The sequence below is a fragment of the Geotrypetes seraphini genome, chromosome 9, assembly GCF_902459505.1.
Source record: "Geotrypetes seraphini chromosome 9, aGeoSer1.1, whole genome shotgun sequence".
NCBI classification, from domain to species: Eukaryota; Metazoa; Chordata; class Amphibia; order Gymnophiona; family Dermophiidae; genus Geotrypetes; species Geotrypetes seraphini.
Window position 1 is genome coordinate 103753194 of NC_047092.1, and position 24899 is coordinate 103778092.

Consider the following 24899-nt stretch of genomic DNA (forward strand, 5'->3'; position numbering starts at 1 on the left):
CTTAGAAGTCTTAGGCACCACCGGTGGAACTGTCTGCTGTGCTATCTGACCTGAGGATACAGGGGAAGATACAGCAGACGTCGTTGAAGAAAGAGCCGCTGCAAACGAGGAAGGTCTGATGAGGTTCGAGGTCGAAGCAGTGGAGGCAGGAGGGCCCTCGGTCGAAGGCGAGACCGAAGTCAGCTTCGGAGTCGAGGAAGTGGTCGAATCCATCTGGAAGAGCTTCTCCACTGAATGTAGACGACGTTTAAGGGCTCGAGGTTGAAGAGTAGCACAGCGCTCGCACGACTTCGGGTGATGTTGTGACCCAAGGCACTTGATGCACCTGCTATGTGGGTCCGTGAGAGAAATCGCACGCTGGCACTGGCTACACTTCTTGAAGCCTGTAGCTGGCCGGGACATAGAAGGAAAAACAGCCGCTGCATGATCGCAGCCCCTGGGCTCCGGCCGAGCGGCCTGCCCCTCCAGCCAAAAGGAGGAAATAATTTTTTTTTTTTTTTTTAAACTAGAAATAAAATAAATAAAGTAAGTACAGCGATTCGTGAAGAAAAATAACACAAACCGCAGTGAGAGAAGGCACGAAATTAAGTAAGTTAAACGCAGAGAGTCAAAGACAGACTTCTCGGCTCCACGGAAAACTGAGAACTGAGGAGACGTGCTCTGTGCTGGGCGGGAAGGCACTCGCGCATGCGCGATGCGGCTGACTCGAAACTTCTAGTTTCTTCAAGCAAGTCTGCTTGCGAGGCTTCCACATCGAGGCTCCGTCAGTGACGTCACCCATATGTGAGAATAGGCTGCCTGCTTGTCCTGGGATAACATATCTTTGACTGTGAGATCAATACCCAACTCCCTAGACCAGAAGTCTCAAATTCCCTCCTTGAGGGCCGCAATCCAGTCGTGTTTTCAGGATTTTCCCAATGAATATGCATAAGATCTATGTGCATGCACTGCTTTCAATGCATATTCATTGGAGAAATCCTGAAAACCCGACTGGATTGCAGCCTTCAAGGAGAGACTTTGAGATCCCTGCCCTAGACCAACCACTGGCCAGTAAGTCAAGATAAGGCGATTGTTTCTCTTCCCTTCCCATCTTGTACCAAAGTGAAACAGAATTCATAGATTTGGGGAGATGCAAGAAGACAGTATCCATCCGGAGGAACTTCCCTCTGTGTGGCCATTCTCTACACAGTTAGTGATAATAATGCCGGAGTTGAAAGTAAGAAGGGCATAGAAGGCAACTGCCAAGCCTGTTTTAAGTTGGTCATATGTAGGGAAAGATCCCTGTCCCAGGGCATCACAATGACCCAAGGAAAAGCCCGTATCAAAAAATGGCGGACTCCTACATGTAGCCCCCTGCCCGGGTATAAAGTCTAGATTATCACTGATAGGAAGGAGGGCCCAGTTTGCAGAATCACCACCAATACTACCCCTCCACCATTTCCAAGCCCATTTTAGAGCCCAAGTAAGGATTGGACCACATAGGGAGCCGGGGGAATCCGACCCTAGTAACAGACACGCCAGAAGATGATATGGAGAGGTCCACGATGCGATCAAACCAAGTGGGGCATAGCGCATCCCGCCCATGTGGAGCTCATGCACCCATCTCAGTAGAGTGGCAACATTATACAACAGGAGGTCAGGCAAGCCCAAGCCACCCCATCCCCTACTCTGCACCAACTTCCAGAAGCCGATCCGAATCTGCTTGGACGCCCAGATAAGGAACCGATCAGAGAACGAAATATCTTCTCATCCCCATGTCTGATCCACATATAAATCATCTGAAGCGGATACAATAATTTAGGGAGTAAGACCATTTTGACCAGCGCCACCCTCCCTAGCAGAGAGAAAGGGAGATCTCGTCATTTATTACAGAAAGTTTTAACCACCTACAAGCAATCACTGACATTTTGTTTATACACCCAACTCCAATCAGCGCTGAGATACAACCCCAGGTATTTCAACTCAGAAGTGGGCCACTGAAAGGAAAACCCCGGATCCTCCCAGGACAGGCATGAAGTGGATACCTGCACTGCCTATGATTTACCAAAGTTAATATAGAAACCAGAAAAACACCCAAATTGTGTAATCAAGGAGATAAGTTTTAGGAAGGTGTACCTAGCATTCCCTAGGAATACCAGCATATTGTCTGTGAACATGGAAATCTTATATTCTTTGGCACCAATTTTGAGACCCGGAAGGTCCGAAGAGGTCCGAATTTTAATAGCAAGAGGCTCCAGTGAGAGCCATAAAAGCAACAGGGATAGGGGGCAACCCTGGCGTGTACATCAGTAAAGCGAAAATGAATCCGTTTGACTCTTATTAATAAAAAGTTGAGCCATGGGGTCCCTATAAAGACTGGTCACCCAACTTCGGAAAAAGCCCTCTATACCATATTGGGAAAGCATCCAAAAGAGATATTCCCAAGTGACCTTGTTGAAGGCCTTCTCAGCATCCAAATTGATCAGAATATTGTCCCCCACCCGGACGATCCCGCATCCAGCAAGATCAGTAATGCTCTCAGGAGGTTGGAGGAAGCAAATCTCCCCAAGACGAAACTAACTTGATCTGCATGAATTAAATGAGGTATTATTGTGCCCAAACGATGAGCTAGGATGGTGGTAAGAAGTTTGATTGAGGAATGAGATCGGATGATAGGAGTCCACCAGCTCCAGGTCTCTACTGGTCTTGGGAAGAACAATAATATGGGCATGATTTTGTTCCAGCCGGAGGTTACTCCCCTGTTGGAATTCAGTACACATAGCTGCAACAGCCTGCCCAGCCTGGTCACGCAGAATCTTATAAAATTCGGGACCCGCAACATCTGGCCCCGGGGCCTTTGCCAATTTCAAATAGCCAATAGCCTGCCTAACCTCCTGGACCAACATGGGGCCATTCAAGTGTGCAAGCTGTTTAGACGACAACTGGGGATGTCATTAAAAACAGCGAGATGTCATTAAAAAACTGGTCACGCTGAACTACATCGTAGGAACCCTGACTATAAAGATCTTTATAAAATTAGACAAACCGCTGTTATATGATATTCTCAGCCTGGAGCCCTTCAACTTGTATAGATGTGATCCTAGACACTCTTCGCCGGGGCTTCACCAAGGACGCCAGAATCTTGTCCGCTTTGTTCTCCCAACAATGAAATTTATACTTTTAGACGTCGATGTGCGTTAGGGCCCAGTCAGTCAATATAGTGTCAATCTGCTTACAAAGGCCCAGATAGTGCTCCCTTGCCGGTGTCATGCCTGTTACAACAGAAGCACGCTGAGCTGTATGCAGTTGCTGAGTAAACGCTAGCAAAGTAGCTGCCATACGCTTCTGTTTACTGATAGTGTAGACCAGGGATGCCCACACTTTTTTGGCTTGCGAGCTGCTTTTAAAATGACCAAGTCAAAATAATCTACCAAACATATAGCAAACTGTATGCAAAGAAAATGTTAATTACATTTGTATTCGGGTTTTTTTTTCAGAGGTGAAGGCAGATGACTTTAAAATATGTAATATCACCTCAGTAACAACTATACAAAAATAGACAAATATACCCCTTCCCCTTTTACTAAACCGTGATAGCGGTTTTTAGCGCAGGGAGCTGTGCTGAATACCCCTCGCAGCTCCCAATGCTAAAAACCACTATCTTAGTTTTTAGCAAAAGAGGGCCATAGTGCAAAACAGACAGCAGATATAAATTCTCAAAACGGACACATTTTGATAACTAAATTGAAAATAAAATCATTTTTCCTACCTTTTTGTCTTCTGATTCATGAGTTTCTAGTTGCACTTCTGTAAATCCACTTTCTTTCTGGTTTTCTTTCTTTCTGCCCCCTCCCCTTTTCTTTCTGACTCTCTTTCTTTCTCTCTCTTCCCTGCCCCCCCCCCTTCCCCACAGCCATCGGTCCAATTTCTCCACTTCCCCGATTCTTTCTCTCTCTCTCTGCCTCCCACCCAAGCCACCATGCCGATTTCTTCCTTCCTCCCTAAGTCATGCCTGGCGCATACAAGCGCCGGGCCCACAAGCCTTCACCTCTGACATCAATTCAGACGTCGGAGAGGAAGTTCCAGGCCAGCCAGGCAGCGATTGGCTGGCCCAGAATTGAAGTCGGAGGAGAAGTCTTGTGGGTCTGGCACTTGTACGCGCCTGGCCTGGCTCAGGGAGGAAGGAAGAAGATCGCAAAGGCAACGCGATCAACTCACGTTGCCTTTGTGATCTACTGGTCGATCGTAATCGACCATTTGGGCACCCCTGGTGTAGGCTATAATTTTACCTCGAAGGAAGATTTTAGCTGCTTCCTAATACACTATATTGGAAACTGCCCCATTATCATTATAGGAAGCGTACTCTTGCCATGCGTTTTTTTTAACTCTGCATCGAGGAATAAAGTTAGGTTCATTCTCCACACACAGTCTACCACCTCACCCTGCCAGTGTATGTTCGCATGAACTGCAGAGTGGTCAGTAAAGGCAGTGGCGTACCTAGCATATGTGAGTGTGTGGCGCAGTGGTTGGATCTATAGCCTCAGCACCCTGGGGTTGTGGGTTCAAACCCCGCGCTGCTCCTTGTGACCCTGGGCAAGTCACTTAATCCTCCATAGTCCCAGATACGTTAGATAGATTGTGAGCCCACCGGGATAGAGAGGGAAAATGCTTGAGTACCTGATTGTAAAAACCGCTTAGATAACCTTGATAGGCGGTATAAAATCCTAATAAACTTGAAACTTGACACCTGGGGCCCATCATTTTTTGACACCCCCCATCTATATGAAAAATATGATTTTTAGTAATAATCTACATATCGCACAAGAGTGTACCTAGGAAAAGGCAGCATCTTAAACACTGTATTGAGCACTAGAACACCAACACATACATTGTAAAACTAAACAAACCAGATCCTGCACAGTCAATTGATCCTGTACAGTCGATGCTATCAGAAAGCCATGTCCCTTTCATACACACAGATACATCCTTGCCCAATATGGAATAATCACAAACTAAAAATAGAAATACGTAGACAAACGTTAAACTGAACTGCCAAGAAACCAGACTCTGCATACAATGCAACACCACAAAAACAGTAATGTCCTCTAATACTGTGCAAAATATAAAGACAGTAGATGTAAATTTGAAAAAACTGATACATAACAATCACCACTTTACAAATTAACAAATAAAAATAAAACAAATAATGAGAAAATAAGAAAATACCATTTTATTGGACTAATCCCTGTAAGCTCGGTCCTCATCCCCACAAACCACCTGATTCCATCCAAACAAGCCTTGAATTGTTTTATATTGAACTTATTATATTAAAGTATAAAAAGAAACAATATTCTGTACAATTGTCAATTTATAAATCAGCGTCTTTTCCCCACTCTTTGTTCCCCATTTCCCTTCAGCGTCCTCAGCCCACTCTCTCTCCACTTTCCTTCAGCACACGCACATAAAAACAAGCAAGTAATTTTATATCATTTTCATTCTATTCATTCATAGAAATTAAAGTCTAAATAATGCTAGTCACATAACAAAACATGATTTTACAAAAATAATTCCCTGCACAGTCAAGCCTGCAAGGATTACTAGATGTCTTTCAGCAGCTCCCCTCCCTCCCTCCTCCTTACCTTCGTGGCCAAGTCAAAATGATCTACCAACAATAAAATTTTAAAAACACAAAGCACACTGTACGCAGAGAAAATGTTAATTATCATTTATATTCTGCGGGTTTTCAAAGAGGTCAAAGCAGATGACTTTATGCAATGTCACCTCAGTAACAACTATACAAAAATAGACAAATATACTCCCTCCCTTTTTACTAAACCGCGATAGCGTTTTTTAGCGCAGGGAGCTGCGCTGAATGCCCCACGCTGCTCTCGACGCTCATAGGCTCCCTGCGCTAAAAACTGCTATTGCAGTTTAGTAAAAGGGGCCCATAGTACAAAATATAGGCAGCATATATAAATTCTCAAAACGGACACATTTTGATCACTAAATTGAAAATAAAATCATTTTTCCTACCTTTATTTGGTAATTTCATCAGTCTCTGGTTGCGCTTTATTCTTCTGACTGTGCATCCAATATTTCTTCCCTTCTTTCAGCCTCCTGTATGCTTCCTCTCCTCCAGACCTCATTCCCTCCCCCAACTTTTTCTTTGTTCATCCTGTCCCCTTCTTTCTTTCTCTCTCCATGCCCCCTTTCTTTCTGTATGTCTGTCTTTCTCTCTCCTTGCCCCATTTCTTTCTTTCACCCTGCCCCTTCTTTCTCTCTCCATGCCTCCTTTCTTTCTGTATGTCTGTCTTTCTCTCTCTCTCCGTGCCCCATTTCTTTCTTTCTTTCACCCTGCCTCCTTCTTTCTCTCTCCATGCCCCCTTTCTTTCTCTATGTCTGTCTTTCTCTCTCTCGCCCCATGCTCCATTTTTTTTCTTTCTTTCACCCTGCCCCCTTTCTTTCTGGATCCCTGTCTCCCCCCCTTTCTTTCTTTCTCCCTGCCCTCCCCCATGCCACCGCCGCCACCACCACCATGCTGCCACCACCGCCGGGGAAAGGCTGCAACTGGCCATCGGAAACAGGCCGGTGCCGAATACACCCTGCTTGTTTCCCGCGGGCCAACCAACTCTGGCTGTCCGACGTCAATTCTAACGTCAGAGAGGACATTCCGGGCCAGCCAGGCAGCGATTCTCTGGCCCAGAATGTCCTCTCCGACGTCAGAATTTACGTCGGACGGCTATAGTTAGTCGGCCCGTGGGAAAAGAAGCAGGGCGAATTCAGAGGGAGGGAGAACTGGCGCCGGCTTCTTTCTGATGACAGCAATGGCAGCCTTTTCCCGGTGGCAGGCCAGCTGTGCACCCCCTTGGGCCCATGCACCCGGGGCGGACACCCCCCACGCCCCCCCCCCCAGGTACGTCACTGAGTAAAGGGAACATTCTGTATTGCTGTGGACACCACCCTCCCAGTCCAGCTCTCCTATAGAAAAATGTAGTCTATACGAGAAAAGCTATTATGTACTTTAGAATGAAAGGAAAGTCAAGTTCCTCCGGGTGATATATCCACAAGTCCCAAGGAGTGCATAAGCAGATTAACTCCCATCTCTCCCATGTCTTTCCGTACTGGTCTTGGGGGTTTGCAATCAAGGTCAGGTGCACTAGGCATATTAAAATCATTCACCAATATAGTCAAATAGTCTGGGAACGCCATCAACTTGGCCACCAGCTCTGAGAAAAAAAGAATGGGAGTATAAATTTGGGGCGTATGCATTATAAAGAGCCACTTTCTACCCCTGCAAGTCACCTACACAGATAATTAATCTACCCTGGGGGTACTGAATCAGTTTATGCAAGGTAAAAGCTAACTGTTTATGAAGCAGTATGGTGTTATAGGAAGAGAAGAAATCCTCCCCCACCCAAATCCCGTTGTAGTTTTCTATGTTCTGAGGCATATAGTTCGGACTCCTGCAAAAAGGCCACTTCCACCTTCTCTTGTTTGAGGAAGTTCAAAAGTTTGGTACACTTCACTGGAGAGTGCAACCCATTAACATCAAGGGTGAGAAACTTAAGATCAGCTATACTCCTGATATCTCTGAAGAAATCTCCAAAGACAATGAGCCAATATAGGACTCATTGAGGGGGCCTTCCAGCCCAGCCCCTCCCGACAGTGCATCCAGTAGAGGAGAGCAAATCAAACAATACCCCCCTCCCCACCAATCCCCTACCATACCAATGAATTCTCCAGCATATCCATCCCATCAATGTGACCACAAACCCCCCACTCACACACCTCTCCTCCCCACAAATACACCACAGACACCCCCCACTATCCCTCCCTGCATAAAAATCTAAACCTCCTGCCTCTAAACCCCTGTCCCCCACACCTCACTGCCCACTGAAGTGTCAGAAATGAACCCATAATGCAGGCTAGTCCCGCCACAGTCCAACAGGCTAGGAATACAAAAAGTATGTTGATAGTCTTTGTCCATACAAGGGCAACAAAGCAATGGGGGATCACAACCCTGACTCCCACCTTCGCAAAAAAAAACAAAACCATTGTTTAAGTCCATGGAGCGTTGCGAAGATGACACTACATGAGTACAGTTAACACATACCTAGCCTCAAAAGATAACTAAACATGTGCACAGTCATGCACAATATAATCAGGCATAGTTAAAAACAGCAGCAAGAACTGAAACACAGAAAGAAACTCTATGCTGCTCAAGTCAGAGTTGCACTGGTATGGCGCAGTCATATAACAGTAGGATCCACATGCCAGTAAATCCACTCAGGGTCTTCTGTTTGCCATATACAGGGTCCTAAGATAGGCAATAGGTCAGAAGAATTGGCAGTCAAGGGCCACCCTGGTGGGAAAATAAGTACCACTGGCACAAAAACAGCAGACCCAAGTCATCTTGTATTACTCAGATCACACCAAACATGAAAGCAACACAATGATGCACTGGGAAATGGCATCTCACAAGAGGCGGCTCTGGGTATTCCTGTTTAAGAGTTAGGTGATCCTTGTACATACCCCCGTAAAGCTTCCAGAGAGTTAAATGATTTCACCCCATTAGTGGTAAACACATGCAATTTGCAGGAAATTGCACCAGAAATCCAATACCCTTGCTTTTCAATATGGTGCCAAAGCTTTGCGCTTATCAGCCACCACTGCCGAGGAGTCATTAAATAAGAGACCCTCGTGCTCAAAGTTACGGGTTTGCTGGTACACCGCTAGCAATTTCTCCTTGCTTGCAAAATTCAAGATCTGTGCGATCACTGGGTACGGACGATTTGCGCCTTCTCTCTTCAGGCCTACTCTGTATACACGTTCCACCATCAAGCCTGAGCCAAGTCCCAATTTCTCCGGGAGCCATGTTTCCACAATGGACCACAGAACAGCATCTCAGGAACACTGATAATCCTCAAGTTATTCCACCTACCCCTATTTTCCTGGTCATCCAATTTAGCCTGTAGTTGTTGGCATGTGGTCTCCAAGGAGACACCCGACTCTCCACCTGATGAAGATGCTGGGACTGATTCTCCAACCCATCCTGAATGTCGTCGATAGAGGCCTGGAGCTTAATCAGTTTGTCGTCAAGCACTGCAGACAAGTTTTTAGTTAGTTCCTGTATGGCTTCCACATGTAAGGTGAACATTGGGGGTGATGTGAAGTTGCAGGACGCCATTTTGGGAGCGAGGTCTCTTCTCTTTCACTGGTCTTGGCATTTTGGTGGGCATAACACAGGTCTGAGGTAAGACGTACACTGCAAAAGTGCACAATCATCTCGAGCACTAGCTTAGCCAGCTGTTGATAAAACCAGTTTCCGCTTTTAAAAAAGATTTGTGGGTTTTTAAAGAAATAAGTGCAAGTTAGGATGGAGCTGAAGCTGTGAGCCACTGCTCAGCCCTGCATCATCATGTGATCCTCCTTTCCTATTCTAAATGGTGTTCCTTTTTTATTTTAACTTAGATACTTAGGGTCTCATAATAATAATAAAAAAAAAAAAAGGTCTAAAAAGTGGCCTAAATGGGTACTTGGACAATCAAAAAGCCTGATCGTCCAAGTACCCATAATCAAAGCTGGTTTTAGACTTATCTAAAACCAGCTTAGGCCTTTCCCCTGCATCTAAACACAGAGAAAAGAGGCGTTTTTAGAGGGGAAAGGGTGGGCGGTGGGCGAGAGGTGGGCCGACCTAGACCTAGGCGTGCAGCAGGTATAACCAAAACTTTAGGCAGGTTGCCTAGTCGGCACTTATACGTTTTGACTTAGACCAAGTGAAAACAGGTATAAGTGCCGAAAAGGGGCCGCTGAGATGATCGTGGCTGCTGAGATGATCGTGGCCCCAGCAACCTGCCTACCCCCCTATAGCAACAATCACGGCAGGAGAGATGGCTCATCTTCCCTGGCGTGATCCACCCTTCCCCACAACGATCAGGGCAGAAGGGAGCCCAAGCCCTCCTGGCCCGCGGCACCCCAACTATGTTTGGGGCAAGAGGGAACCCAAGCCCTCTTGCCCCTGTGGCACCCCGACTCCCCGACTACATTTGTGGCAAGAAACCAAGCTCTCTTGCCCCAGCGGCACCCCGACTCCTCGACTACATTTGGGGCAAGAGGGAACCCAAGCCCTCTTGCCCCAGTGGCACCCCGACTACGTTCGGGGCAAGAGGGAGCCCAAGCTCTCTTGCCCCGTGATCCCAAACCCCCCCTCCCCGGGCCGAGTCCGTTGGGGCCATGAGGGAGCCTAAGCCCTCCTGGCCTGGCGCTCTCCCCCCTCCCCCCCACACACAATCTGACCAGGAGGGAGCCCAAGCCCTCCTGGCCCAGTGAACTCCCTCCCTTTCCCCCCCACGATCCGGCCAGGAGGGAGCCCAAGCCCTCCTGGCCCACGACACCCTCTAACCCCCACTAAAATACAGGCAGGAGGGCTCCCAGGCCCTCCTGCACTCGACACAAACCCCCCGACCGCCCCCCCCCGCCAATCCCACAACCCCCTCACCCCCACCCCCCTTCCCCGTACCTTACAAAATGTTGGTCGGACGGATGGGTGCCAAGCCCGTCCATCCGACAGGCCAGCCATCTCCGAATGGCTGGCCTTAGGGCCTGATTGGAACAAGCGGCTCAAGCCCTGCCAACAGGAATCGGCCCAGTTGTCTTAGGCCCCTCTTGTGGGGGGGGCCTTAGGCACATGGACCAAACCGAACTCCTCTGACACCAATGTCGATGCCAGCGCTGATAGTGATGTCAACATCTTTGATGTGTGTCGCTGAAAAAAAGGGGTGCAACGGTACCTGCCACACGTCAGTCTCAGCCAACATTAAATCCGAGGCTGAGGCAATGTCAAGAGGCCCTGCCGACTATGCACCCACAAGGGAACATGAGGCAAAGAAAATAAAGAAATTAGTTGTTTTGTTTTTTAAAGAAAAAATGAGAGAAACAGTGCTAAAAAATAATTAAAATAAAATGCATGCGAGCGTGAAGGCAAAAGTCTAAAATGAAGGATCGTTTGAAAACACGACTTCTTAGTTCTGCAGAAAACTTAGAACTGAGGAGCTGCGTGCCTATGTCGGGTAGGAAGGCACTCGCGAACTTTCTAAATTTCTTTAAAGTCTCCATACCGGAGCTCCATGGATAATGTCACCCACATGTGAGAATATGCTGCCTGCTTGTCCTGGGATAAATGCCATTACAATAATCAAGCTTTAACAGAACCAATGTCTGCAGCACCTGTTTAAAATCCCAACCAGATAAAATATTCTTCAGCTGAGATTGCATACTTTGCCATGAATAAGCTATCTGTACAACTCTTACAACTTGTGATTTCAGAGATAATTTTGCATCAAAGATAACACCTAACACCTTAAGAGTTATATGGCCCTGGTCCTGCATAATTTTTTTTTTTTTTTTAAAGAGCCCCTGAGCCTCCTTCCACCAGCCCCAGAAGACTCCTCCCATCATTTTGGACAGGCACCACAAGGGGCAGGAGAAAGGGGGCTGCACTCCTCCCACCAATAACCCCTCTGGACCACTAGGGTAGGCCCGGATGGAGAACCTATCTGAATGGCTGGTGGGGACTTCCAGGGAGAGTTCTTGCCATGGGCGGTGCAGGAACCCGCACAGGTAAGCAGCCTAATTTAGGACACATTTCGAGCTGTTCTAAAATTAGGCCGCTTAACTAAGCAGGTGAGGGCACAGAATATTGCTGACACCTGTATAACCTTGGGCTCTTCCCCAGTGCCACACCTGACCTACTCACTTTTTAACTGGGTGGTCTGCAAGGATATTCAGCAGCACTCTCCAGTAAGTACTAATGAATATTCCTACTTAGGCTGCGGGAAGCAATTTAAATTGTTTTGCCATACATAAATATAATTAAAAAAAACAAAAACAAAAACAAACAAACAAACAAAAAAAAAAAATATATATATATATATATATATATATATATATATTTAAAAGGTTGTTGCTTCCCCATCCCTGCCACTCAGGCCCAGTACCTTGTTTATTGCAGGCTATCAACAGAGAAGGAGCATTCTTCAAAACAACACTGTCGGTCAATAATTGATAAAGAAGTTCTGCTACATCCTTCACTTCCCGCTGGAAAGTTGCGCTGTCCACCACAAACACAACTGCCCTGTATAACATCACACAACACAAAAACCTCAGACAGAATAATGTAAAGCCACAAGTTAAACAGATTAAGAGTCCCTGAAAATCCCCAGTCTATGAGCTAGCTCAGAGCTCCTAAAGACCTCCATCCCAAAAGGGCAATTAAACATCTACTCCTGCAAACCCACGATTAAAACTATTTGCTTTATAATTAATACAAGAAAATTTGCATTTATCAATAACCTTCTTATTCCCTATAGTTCTTCTAAATCTTTAAGGTCTTCGTCTAAAAACTTGTTATCTGTTCCATCTCTGAAGTTTATCAATACAATGAGGTCTACCATTTTTTCTGTCAGCGTGCCATCTCTTTGGAATAATACTCCGGTCCACTTATGGGAAGAATCAAATCTTAACCATTTTAAAATGAAACTAAAAACATTTCTATTTCTTGATGCTTTCGAGACCTAAATGCCCTTTTTAGGGCTACGTAGTTTTAATCTACTTTTGGATACCCTCCCTTTTGTCCTTTCCCTATATGTTACATTACATTACATTAGGGATTTCTATTCCGCCATTACCTTGCAGTTCAAGGCGGATTACAAAAGAATTATCCAAGGTGTATTACAACAAGAACTTACAAAAAAAAAAAAAAATTGGTCATTTTCAAAGAGAGTGAGAAATGGGTAAGGTTATTTGTTTAGGGTAGTTGGCTTTAGTGAGAGGTGGAGTTTGAGACTTGCGGTATTATTTCTTTTTCAGAGTTTTCTTGAAGAGTATGGTCTTTATTTCTTTTCTAAAAGTCTTGTAGTCGAGGGATGCCGTCAGTAGATTGGCGATTTGGTTGTCTAGTTTGGCTGCTTGAGTGGCCAGGAGACCATCATATAGTTTTTTCCGTTTGACCTCCTTAATTGGGGGGTATGAGAATGGGGTGTGAGTTTTCCTATGTCTGGTTGCGGTGTTGTAGATGAGGCGGTTATTCAGGTAGTTTGGACTGTCTCCATATAAAGTCTTAAATAGTAGGCAGTAGAATTTAAATTGTATTCTTGCTGGGATCGGAAGCCAGTGTGATTGGAGATATGCTTCTGTAATGTGATCATGTTTCTTTAATGAGTAGATGAGTCTTAGTGCTGTGTTTTGGATAGTTTGTAGTTGTTTTGTTATGGTTGTAGGGCATGGGAGGTAGAGGATATTACAGTAGTCAAGTAGGCCTAGTATTAAGGACTGAACTATGAGCTGGAATTGAGTTTTCTCGAAGAATTTCCGAACTTGTCTTAAGTTTCTCATGACTAAGAATGACTTTTGTATTGTTTTATTGATTTGCGGTTGCATGGTGCAGCATCTGTCGATAGTTATTCCTAGCAGTTTTAGGGTGGTTTGTATGGGGTAGTTGATTGCGTTGATTTCAATGTTGGTTATGGTTGGTATTTTGTTGTTTTCTAGGAGGATGAATTTAGTTTTCTCTGGGTTCAATTTCAGTTTGTGATCTTTCATCCAGGTTGCTATTGATTTTAGTGTTTGGTATATTGTGTTTGTCATGGAGAGTTCAGGTTGATCGAAGGGTATGAGAATGGTAATGTCATCGGCATAGCTGTAGGAGGTTATGCCTTGTTTGTCCAGATGAGAGCTGAGGGAGGCTGTATAGAGATTGAAGAGAGTCGGGGATAGAGGGGATCCTTGGGGAACTCCACAGGGGTTTGACCAAGGTTCAGGTTTTTGTTTGTCTGATTTTACTCTATAGGTTCTTGATTTAAGGAATCCTTCAAACCATGTGTATACTTTATCTGTGATACCTATTGTATCCAGGATTTGTAGTAGAATGTTATGGTCCACCAAGTCGAATGCAGCGGTAAGGTCTAGTTGTATGAGCATCATTTTTTTTCCTGTGCTGAGATGTTGTCTGGCTGTGTCCAAGAGAGATCCTACTAGTGTTTCCGTGCTGAAGTTGTTTCTGAAGCCGGATTGTGTGGGATGGAGTATGTTATGATTTTCTAGGTAATTGGAGAGGAATTTGGCAACTAGTCCTTCTATTATTTTGACGTAGAGTGGAATAGAGGCAATAGGTCTGTAGTTGGCTGTTTGATCTATCGGTCCTTTGGGGTCTTTGAGGATCGGGGTGATGATGATTTCGCTGAGGTTGGTAGGTAGTGGCCGTTTATTAGCGAGATTTGTATCCAGTTTAGAAGAAGAGCTCGGAATTTTGTGCTGGATGTTTTTAGAAGATATGGTGGACAGTTGTTGAGGTCACAGGATGCATGGCTGTATTTTTTGTAGTATTTGTTGAATTCAGGCCATTGTATGTTGGGGAATTGAGACATAAGAACATAAGCAATGCTTCTGCTGGGTCAGACCTGAGGTCCATCGCGCCCAGCAGTCCGCTCACGCCGCGGCCCAACAGGTCCAGGACCTGTGTAGTAAACCTCTATCTATACCCTTCTATCCCCTTTTCCAGCAGGAAATTGTCCAATCCTTTCTTAAACCCCGATACTGTTCCCTGCCCTATAACGTCCTCTGGAAGCGCGTTCCAGGTGTCGACCACACGTTGGGTAAAGAAGAACTTCCTAGCATTCGTTTTGAATCTGTCCCCTTTCAACTTTTCCGAATGCCCTCTTGTTTTTTTATTTTCTGAAAGTTTGAAGAATCTGTCCCTCTCTACTCTCTCTATGCCTTTCATAATCTTGTAAGTCTCTATCATATCCCCTCTAAGTCTCCTCTTCTCCAGGGAAAAGAGACCCAGGTTCTCCAATCTCTCAGCGTATGAAAGATTTTCCATCCCCTTAATCAGTCGTGTCGCTCTCCTCTGAACTCTCTCGAGTAACGCCATATTCTATCTGCTGCAGTAGAATCTCTATCTATGGGGAGAATTGTGAATTCGTTAGGATGGGTAGAGGTGTCATTGAGGGTAGCTCTTGCATTGGTAATTTTATTTTGGAAGTGTTCTGCTAATAGAGTGGCTGAAGGGGGGGGGGGGTAGTATTGTTAGTGGTCAGGTAGGGTTTGGTGCCGGTTAGGGTTTTTAGAATTTGGAATAGTTTTTTGGTGTCTTGGGTTTCAGTGCCTATTAGGTTGGTGTAGTATGCTTTTCTCTTGTCCTTTAATTGTGATTTGTATTGTTTGTTGATTTTTTTCCAGGCGGATTTTGTATGACCCGAGTTCGATTTTCTCCATTTTCTCTCTAGTCGTCTACATTGTCTTTTGAGTTGTAGCAGTTCGGAGTCGAACCATTTATCTGATCTCCTGCTGGGTCTGGATTTGGTTTGCAGTGGGGCTAAATCATCAAGGGTGTTGGAGTAAAGTCTTTCCCAATGTAAGATGAAGTCCTCAGGGTTGTTTTCTAGAATAGTTTCATCTATTTTAGACCAGAATATGGAGGGTTTGATGTGTTTGCGTGAGGTGTATGTTACTTTATTGAGTTTTGTTATAGTTTTGTGTTTTTTTTTTTTGGTCCAGTTGATGTTGAAAGTGTAGGTGTAGTGGTCTGACCAGATGGATCTGGACCATGCTCCGTTAGATGTATGAATTTCTGTTAAGGATGGTTGGTGGGTCATGAAGGGTCATGTTCTTTTTCTTACTTGATAAATTGTAGTTCTATCCTTTTTCCCATTTTGTTCCTGTTTGTTTTTGTAATGTTTCTAAATGTTTTAAATTATGACTATTGTTTTAAAGGATGTATAGTTACCCCATATATGTTTATAATATAATGTTCACCGCCTAGAAGGCCGATTAGGCGGTTTATAAATTTTTGAATAAACTTGATGTTGTGTTTTTTTAAGTTTTGTGGGGGAGGGGTTGGGGGGGCCTTACAGATCTCCCCTTTTCCTTTAGGCCTAATCTGTTTTTTTTGCATTAACTGCCTAGAGGCCAGGATCCATGGAATCTAGCCAGCTTATGTCACCTCCGACAGCCTCCTCAGAAGGTTTAATTAACTTGATCCAGAAATCAAACCAGGGACCTCTCAAATGGCAGTTCATAGCATTGCCACTGAACTTCAGGTCAGTTAAATTACATAGAGATTTTGAAAATATTACATGGGATTCCCTGTTGTCTTCCAAAAAGAAATTTAAAAATATTTGTGAGACAGCTGAGCTCCTGATGTAAAATAATTACAACATAGGGCTCCTTTTACAGCTGTGATAGCGGTTTTAGCACGCGCTAGACCTTAATGCAAGCATTTTTAGCGCACACTAAAATCCTGTGCACGCTAAAAATGCTATCGCAGCTTAGTAAAAGGAGCCCATAATCTCTCAGGGTTCAAATTCCATTGATCCTTACCTAGCTGCTGCTTTAAACCGCTCCAAGAACTGAAGCCGTAAACTCTCATGTCCTGGGAGGTCAACTAAGGTCAAGGTGGTGCCCTGAAAATGTAGAAAATGTTATCAGTAATCATCATTAAAATGATCTTACAATACAATAACAATTATATTGCCACTACTGTTAAGTTCAAAGTGGTTTACAAAATAAAGAGAATCAAGACAATATCTTGGGAATAATAAATTCAGTCTCTAAAAAATTTCTTAAATAATATTTTTAGAACCTTTCTAAAAGATTGATAGTTAAGAGCCGAATTAAGGCATAATTCAAAAATCTTTAATTGTTTAGGAATTCGAAGGGCCAAAAGTTTATCGTGATAGATTTTTTCATGGTAGATCTTTTCATACCTTTGACAGATGGAAATATAAAAGGACATCTATTACATTGTCTTCTACTTTTAACAGATGCAGCAAATTCCAAATAGAATATTTGCAGCCCGATGTGGAAGGAATGGACTCCAACAGAGGAGGGACACTAGCACAGGAGCTTCGGCAGGATGGCGTTGGAGATATTGGTCAGCTAACCCCTGACACAACTGAAGGAGAGGTGAGAGGAGCTTCCAGAGGGAATAACATCAGTTTTGGGGAGCTGAAAAGACCTGAAAAAATTGATATGGAAGCGCTTTGGCAAGCCATATCTATCATGGACACCAACCTAAAATTGAGTCTTTCAACTATCAAAACTGACTATGGGACTATCTACTCCAAGGTTGAGCAACAGGGAGTGCAACTACTTAACTTGAGTGAGAAATTGGAGAAACAAGAAGAAAGTTTGAAGAAACAAAGACCCTTCAATTGGAAATGGTTAAGGAAAGATCATTTTTATCGCCAAGTTGGAAAATTTTGAAAACTCACTTAGGAAAAATAACTTAGATTTTTGAACTTTCCTAAATGTCCCGTCATCTCTCCAGTAGAGATGGCGAGAAAATACTTTTGAGAAGTCCTAGCCATCCCATTGGAAAATTTACCTCCCAGTTGTTAGGGCTTATTACTTGGACATTAGGAGACCTCAAGGGGAATCTACTCCTAAGGGAAAATCTGAAAATAATCTTGATCTGGTTTTTTTTTTTTCTGGAAAGTTCTCTTGAGGTGGTTATGAATAGAACCACTCTCTTGTTGATTCTAGCCTTGGAAAGTGATAGAGAATATGTTTTACGCCTATATTTCCGTCATTTAAATGATAAATTTTGGGGCTCAAATGTTAGAATTTTTCCAGACTTAGCTCTGAAAACCCAGAGGCGTAAAAAAGAGTTCTTGGCCCTGCGGCCAAGAACCATGGTCCTTAGGACTACATTTTTGCTTAAATTTCCAGCAAAATGTTTTATTTCTTATCAAAATAAAAATTTTCTTTTCTTTGAACCCAAACAGTTATTAGATTTTTTTAGGGCCAAAAGAAGGGTTGGTTTCTTAGTCTGTGGATAAATGACCTGTCTACTGGCTGTAGGGTGGTTATCCATTTGATTCAAAATTTTGTGGACTGAATAGCTGATTGAATTTTCCAGTATATATGTTAAAAAATTTTCTCATTTTTGTATATTTTGATCTCTTTTCAAGATTGTAATGCTTGATATTGAATTATAAAAGGATATAAATAATAAAATATTAGAAAAAAGAAAAAAGTAATCATACTGCCGAATTTTGAATCGTTTTTAGCTTTAAGAGAATTAATTTTGATGAACCTAAGTAAATACTGCATGAACACTGTTTTCAAGAGCTTCTGGGTTAATTTCCCTTCCACAGTTTAACATTACTGAAAAAATTGTTTATGTTCAAGATCTAAGATCCAGAAAAGGTAGCCTTTACATTTATAAGGCAACCTATAAAGTATAAAGCAGGGTTTGACACCAGGAATATGGAAAAGAGTAAATAGAGTTCAAAGGGGTTACCCCTCAAGAAGACAAAAAACATCACTTGTCAGATTTATTTTCGTTCTCAATCCCTGCTGCAACCCCATATAAACTGACATGCAACTGAAGATACCGTCCATCCATATATATCCACAAAAGCTCATCATGGTTTATAAAAATAGAAGACAGAAGACAAAGGAAAAAACTGCAGTGATGATGTACAAGATACCAAGTCTTTAATGAAAAGTCATTAAAAAATATATTAAAAATATATAATCATAAAACAGTTTGTATCCAAAAGGATTGATGAACCCGAACCCGACACGGTCCGTGTGTCGAAGAAACATTCCTTCCTCAGGAGTTCTAATGTGAGCAATTAAAATATGTGTAAGCAAGGGGTCATATGGTGGTAGCAACCTAGGAGGACGCACGGAGCCGTCTCTCCCCAGCATCTGTGCTTAAATCTGCTATTCTTTCCTACCATTTCACTTACTTGGGTGGCATTTGACAGGTGCTCATCTGCGTGAGGCTCCCCCGAGTGCTTGGAGGGGATTGTCAATCATTGCTGCGCTCCGTGAGTGGGGTAATGCCTGCGAAAACCACACAGCCGCCGAGCCTCGCAGCAGTATTTTGGCATCCATGATGGCGTCTCCCTGCTCTTTGGCTTCGCTGGACTCGCACCTGCTGGTACTTCAGCTGCAAGATGCAGCAATTAAAGAGATTACCCGCACGTTATCCAATGTGCATGCAGCTCTGGACGATCTGAAAGAGGTAGTTGCGGGACATGCAGTCTGTTTACAGCAGGCAGAGGATCTGACTGGCGCCCTGCAGACCAAAGTTGTGTCACTTGAAAAACAATTGCAGATCATGCAAGAGAGAGTGGAGGAGCAAGGGAACCAGGGTAGGAGGAATAACATCAGAATCATTGGCCGGTGATCAAAGAGCGTGAGCTTTGGGACTTCGTGGAGCAATGGCTGCCGAAAGAATTGGACCTGGACGTGGATGGGGAATGACTGAAAGCGGAGCATGTGCATCGAGTGGGAGACTGCTACATGGGCACCTTTAATTATTCAGAAAAAGCCCAACTCGTGGCTCACTATCACCAGCAAAGTGTTGGAATGCCAAGGTCAGAAGATTCTCCTTTTCCAGGACATTTCACCATGTGTTTCTGAGCAATGGAGGCTCCTGTCCCCATATTGTACCCAGCTCTTCAATCAGGGGTTCAAATTTGCTCTTCAATACCCGGCTCGGGTGACTCAGGATAACAAAACCTTATTCTTGGGACTCCCCAGCCGTGGTAAAATCCTATTTGGACAATCACAAATGAGTGGTTTGGCAGGGTTGCTGGAACACCCTGGGTTTTTCTTCATCTTGCTTGACCTGTTGCCTGGCATCTGGCCCAATGCCAGGTGCGATGCAGTGGCTCGGGCTTCTGCTGTTATGCTCCATGCATGGGGCTGGACCATTGTGAGACTTGCCTTTTCGTTTTCCTGCGCTGGGGGTCTAAACTGCCTTTCTTTTGGGGGCCCATGCTGATGGAGCCTCCTTTTGGTTTTGTATCCTCTCGGATAGCGCCTGGATCTTTGGGCATTTCTTGAAGTTGCAATCTTAGCTGTTCTTTTGTTCTTGCTAATATGTTGTTGACTTGTAGGATCTCTCGTATTCCAATTGGGTTTGGGGGGTTTATGTGTGGGTATTGTTGCTGGGGGGGGGAACCACTTTGAGAGCTATGCAGGAGTGGAGGTGTGGGGTGGTATGCTGGTCGCTGTGGGGATTTGTGGGGTTATTGTTGGGGGGGTTTTCTTGTGTGTTTGATTGGTGTGGCTGAGTGTGTGGTTGGTGTGAGGGACTGCGGGGGATGTTTCTGCCAAGGGGGGAGAGATGGGGCAGAGGGCGGTTAATTGTAGGGGGGGTTTCCTGGAGGCTTTGGGGTATGGCTGGTGAGTAAATGTGTTGTATTCCTGATCTGGTTCAGTGGGTGTCTTCCCACTAGGGGTGGTCTGTGAGGGGTAGCTTGACTGGGAGGCTGCCGCTCAATATATGTTGGTCATGTATCGCAATTCATTTCTTGTTTTACTTCCTGATGGTGATTAAGTTCATCTCTTGGAATGTTCATGGTATCATGTCCCCAGTCAAGCAGCAAAAAATTTTAAGTGCTCTGAATCGTCAAAAAACAGACCTTGCTTTTCTGCAGGCAACTCATCTAACCACCACAGAACATGTCAAGCTCAAGTGATGGTGAGTGGAGGACATTTTGGAGTCCCCAGCCTCGCATTGGAAGGCAGGTGTGGTCATACTTTGCAGAAAAGGTCTCAATCTGGTGGTTCATCGGGTATGGTCTGACTCGAGGGGTTGCTACTTACTTGCCCAGGTGGCTCTTAACAGGCAGGAGCTAGTCTTATGTAATCTCTATGCTCCAAATATATGGGACACAGCTTTCATGCACATTATTTCGAGGCTCCTCCCTGGAGACATACCGATGATGATGGGGGGGGGGGGGGGCGATTTTAACCAGCCTTTTGACCCTACAGCGGATAAGTCCAGTCCATTGCCACACAACAGGTATACTCCGGATAGGGGACTTCCCTTATTTGCTTCTTCCCACTCCCTCTTAGACGTTTGGAGGGTGTTACACCCGGGAGAACAGGATTTTACTCATACATCTAGTGCCCATGCAATGTAGTCCTGTATAGACTACTGGATGATTTCAGATTGTTTTCTCAGGTTCACTCTGTGGACATCGGCACCTATGATGTCTCTCCTGCTGGAATTCTCGGGCGATATTCGAGGGGGGGTTTAATTGGAGATTCCCTCTTTCCCTTTACTATGACCACGAGTTCCATCAGTTCTTAACTCAGAAGTGGAAGGATTTCGCCTTCCATAATGAGATTCATTGGGACACTCCGATTCTCTATTGGGAGGCGGCTAAGGCTGTATTGCGGGGTGAGATCTAGCCTATTCTAGTCGGAAGAAGAGGCGAAGAGACCTGCAACTTCTCTATCTAGAAGGCCAGGTCCAGGGGGATTACAGTCACTATGGGGCTCATCCTACCGGGGTGAATAGGGCTTTATTACTAGCGTCTCAACAGGCTTTGCAAGAACTTCTTCATGACCAAGCTACTAAATCAGTGGCATATTATAAATATCAATTATACCTCCATAGTAACAAGAGTGGGAAGATGATGGCTAATTTGGTGTGCCGGGCCAAAGGGTTTTCCTATTCTTCAATTCAGAGCAGCAGATGGGCAGCTTGTGCTTAAGGTGGAGGTCTTTCGTGACTACTTTCGGGACTTATATGATACTCCGCAGGATGCTCTGTTGGAGGGGGCCCTGTACTTGGATCAGATTGACCACCCGTTACATAGAAACATAGAAATAGACGGCAGATAAGGGCCCACGGCCCATCTAGTCTGCCCACCTTAATGTCCCTCCCCTACCTTTGCCCTGTGAATAGATCCCATGTGCCGATCCCATTTGGCCTTAAAATCAGGCACGCTGCTGGCCTCAATCACCTGTAGTGGAAGACTATTCCAGCGATCAACCACTCTTTCAGTGAAAAAGAATTTCCTGGTGTCACCTCGTAGTTTCCCACCCCTGATTTTCAACGGATGCCCTCTTGTTGTCATGGGACCCTTGAAAAAGAAGATATCTTCCTCCGCCTCGATGCGGCCCGTAAGATACTTGAACGTCTCGATCATGTCCCCCCTCTCTCTGCGCTCCTCGAGCGAGTATAGCTGTAATTTGTCAAGCCGTTTTTCGTATGGTAGATTCTTGAGTCCCGAGACCATCCGGGTGGCCATTCTTTGCACCGACTCCAGTCTCAGCACATCCTTGCGATAATGCGGCCTCCAGAATTGCACACAGTATTCCAGGTGGGGCCTCACCATGGATCTATACAATGGCATAATGACTTCCGCCTTACGATTGACGAAACCCCTTCGTATGCAGCCCATGATTTGTCTTGCCTTGGACGAAGCCTGCTCCACTTGATTGGCAGACTTCATGTCCTCACTGACGATTACCCCCAAGTCTCGTTCTGCTACCGTTTTTGCTAGGATCTCGCCATTAAGGGTATAAGACTTGCATGGATTCTAGCTGCCCAGGTGCATAACTTTGCATTTTTTGGCATTGAAGTTGAGTTGCCATGTCCTAGACCCATCGCTCCAGTAGGAGTAGGTCGTGCATCATGTTGTCGGGCACTGAATCTTCATCTGTTGGTTACGGAAGTTCAGAGTGCGCGATTGCAGGCCCCTTTCTCGGCAGATGAGCTCAGCGTTGTTATTGGAGGGACCCACTGGCTGCGGGACTGCACAGGTTACGGAACAAATTTTATCGGATTTTACGGGAGGACATTCTTCCCATTTTGACTCGTCTGTTCAATCACGTCGTAGCTGAGGGATCACTGCCGCCCTCGCTCTAGGAAGCGTGCATAGTGGTTTTGCTGAAGCCCAGGAAGGACCCCTTGTGTCCCTCCTCGTATCGCCCTATCTCATTCTTGAACGCTGAAGCGAAATTGTTTGCTAAGCTGCTGGCTAATCGCATGGCTTGAGTGCTACTGTCCTTGGTAGCAGCTCCGCTGGTAGGTTTTGTGAAGGGCAGGTCAGCTACCTGCAATTTGCGGACCATTTTGACATCTTTAGAGTGGGTGAAGTGGGAGCGGGCCTCCTCCTTATTAGTTAGTTTTGATGCTAACAAGGCCTTCGATAGAGTAGTGTGGGACTTTTTGTTTTGTACCTTGCAGCATTATGGGATGGCTGTTTTTTTCAGTAGAGCGGTAGCAGCATTATATAGTCAACTGCGGGCTACGGTGTTGGTCAATGGAGTTTCATCGGCAGCCTTTCGGCCGGGACACGTGACAGGGTTGCCCTGTATCTCCTCTTCTTTTTGTGCTCACGTTAGATCCTCTGATCCGGAAGATCATGTCTAATCCGGAGGTTCGGGGAGTACGTATTCAAGACCAGGAGTTTAAAATCTCGGTGTTTGTGGATGACTTGGTTCATTTAATGTCTCCTAGAGTTTTCTTTCCGGCCCTAATTTCGCTTAACTATGACAAATCTTTGGCTTTGGTGACGGTGGAGTCAGTGCAGCGGCAGTGGCCTGGGGATTTTCCCTTGTGTTGGGTGGATGGCCCGTTCCGGTATTGGAGGTTTTGCTCACTTGGGATGTTTCCTCGTTGTACCGGATTAATGTGGAGGCATTGATGGCTTCTACGCAGCAGAGTTTCTTACAGTAGATGCATTTGCCTCTTTCCTTTTATGGCAGAGTCCAATTGTATAAAATGGTTATCCTCCCTCGCTGGCTATATATGCTTTAACTTCTCCCTCTTAGTCTTCGGCGAAGGGATCTCCAGAAGTTACACCAGTTATTGACCCGTTTCCTCTGGCAGGGGAAGAAATCAAAAATTCCGTTGTGCCATGTTTGATCCCTGGAGATCTGTAGGCCTGGGCCTCACCGACACCGGTAGATACAACGTAGCGTGTCTGCTTCGATATTTGTGAGATTGGTATTCACGTAGTGATGAGCATCTTTTGAGGGCTTTTGAATCTTTCTTCTTTCATCCGTGGAACCTCTTTTCCCTAATACAACTTCCTGTGCGAATCTTACCGTCTGCTGTGCGGTCCAGTCCCTCTATGCTACTCCTTCCTTTATTAAACTCTTGTAAACCATGCCGAGCTCTATAATTATAGAGAGGATGCAGTATATAAACTTAAGGTTTAGTTTAGTTTAGTTGGAGGATGCTGATCCCCTTGTTGGAGGGGGGATCCCCAGGTTTCCAATCAGTTGTCTATACAGGAAACCCGCACTTTTTCCCAGGCATGGATAATCCCTGATTAGTTGTTTGGGAGGGGCACAGTTTGCTGCTCCTTGAGCATCTTTTGGACTCCGAGAGCCGCCTTAAGCCCTGGGCTTCTTTCCCCGTGCTACATTCCACTGGTGTCGGCGGCATCTTTGCGTATAAACAAGTCCAACATTATGTGGGGTCCTTGGCTATGTCGGGCCTTCAGGGCCTTCTTTGCCCAGTTTCAGGATACAGGTCTGTCGGTTTCTGCGTTCCATGGTTCCTTACAGTCCCTCTATCCTGGTAAGCAATATGAGGATTTGGGACGTCATTGGGGAGAGATCTGAGTATACCTGTAGAGTCCTTGAATTTTTCAGCCCTTATTAATCGTATTTTGTCTCTTTCTCCCAGTGCTGAACTGTGGGAATGACAATATAGAATGGTATTTTGAGCCTATTTTTCTCAGGAACAGGTACATAAAGCTGGGGGTATCTCTTCCCCAACCTGCCCAAAGTGCGGCCAGGGAAGCAATTCCTTTTTTCATATCTTTTGGACCTGCCCTAAAGTTAAAGCTTTTTGGAGGGCTATTCTTCGACTTTTGAAGTGCCTTTTTGGGCAATCTCTTCCGATGTCACCTGCAGGCTTTCTGTTGGATAGATATTCATATCGCTGCAAGGGGACATAGGCTGTTGCTTCGAAAGGCTACTGTTCTGGGCAAGAAAATTATTCTGAGTGTTTGGATGCATCCGACCACACCTGCTTTCTGGGCTTGGCGGAACCGTCTCCATGGTTTGATGCTTCTGGAGCAGCGTCATGCTCGCCTTGCTTTCAAATGGAAGACGGTCTTCCTGTTGACTTAAGACACCCACATTCAGTCATT

The 24899-nt window shown here is 45.0% G+C and overlaps 1 protein-coding gene across 2 annotated transcripts in view; it reads right to left on the reverse strand.

Annotated features, from left to right (window-relative positions):
* The window catches only part of SRPRB (SRP receptor subunit beta), a 371725-nt gene that overhangs the window by 137572 nt on the left and 209254 nt on the right, over positions 1-24899 (reverse strand). For both annotated transcript variants that reach the window (XM_033959324.1, XM_033959325.1), the window contains 2 exons: positions 16357-16439; positions 11976-12112 (listed from right to left, as the gene is read on the reverse strand). In XM_033959324.1, the coding sequence (XP_033815215.1) occupies positions 11976-12112; positions 16357-16439 (220 nt within the window). The remainder of the gene's footprint in view (positions 1-11975; positions 12113-16356; positions 16440-24899) is intronic.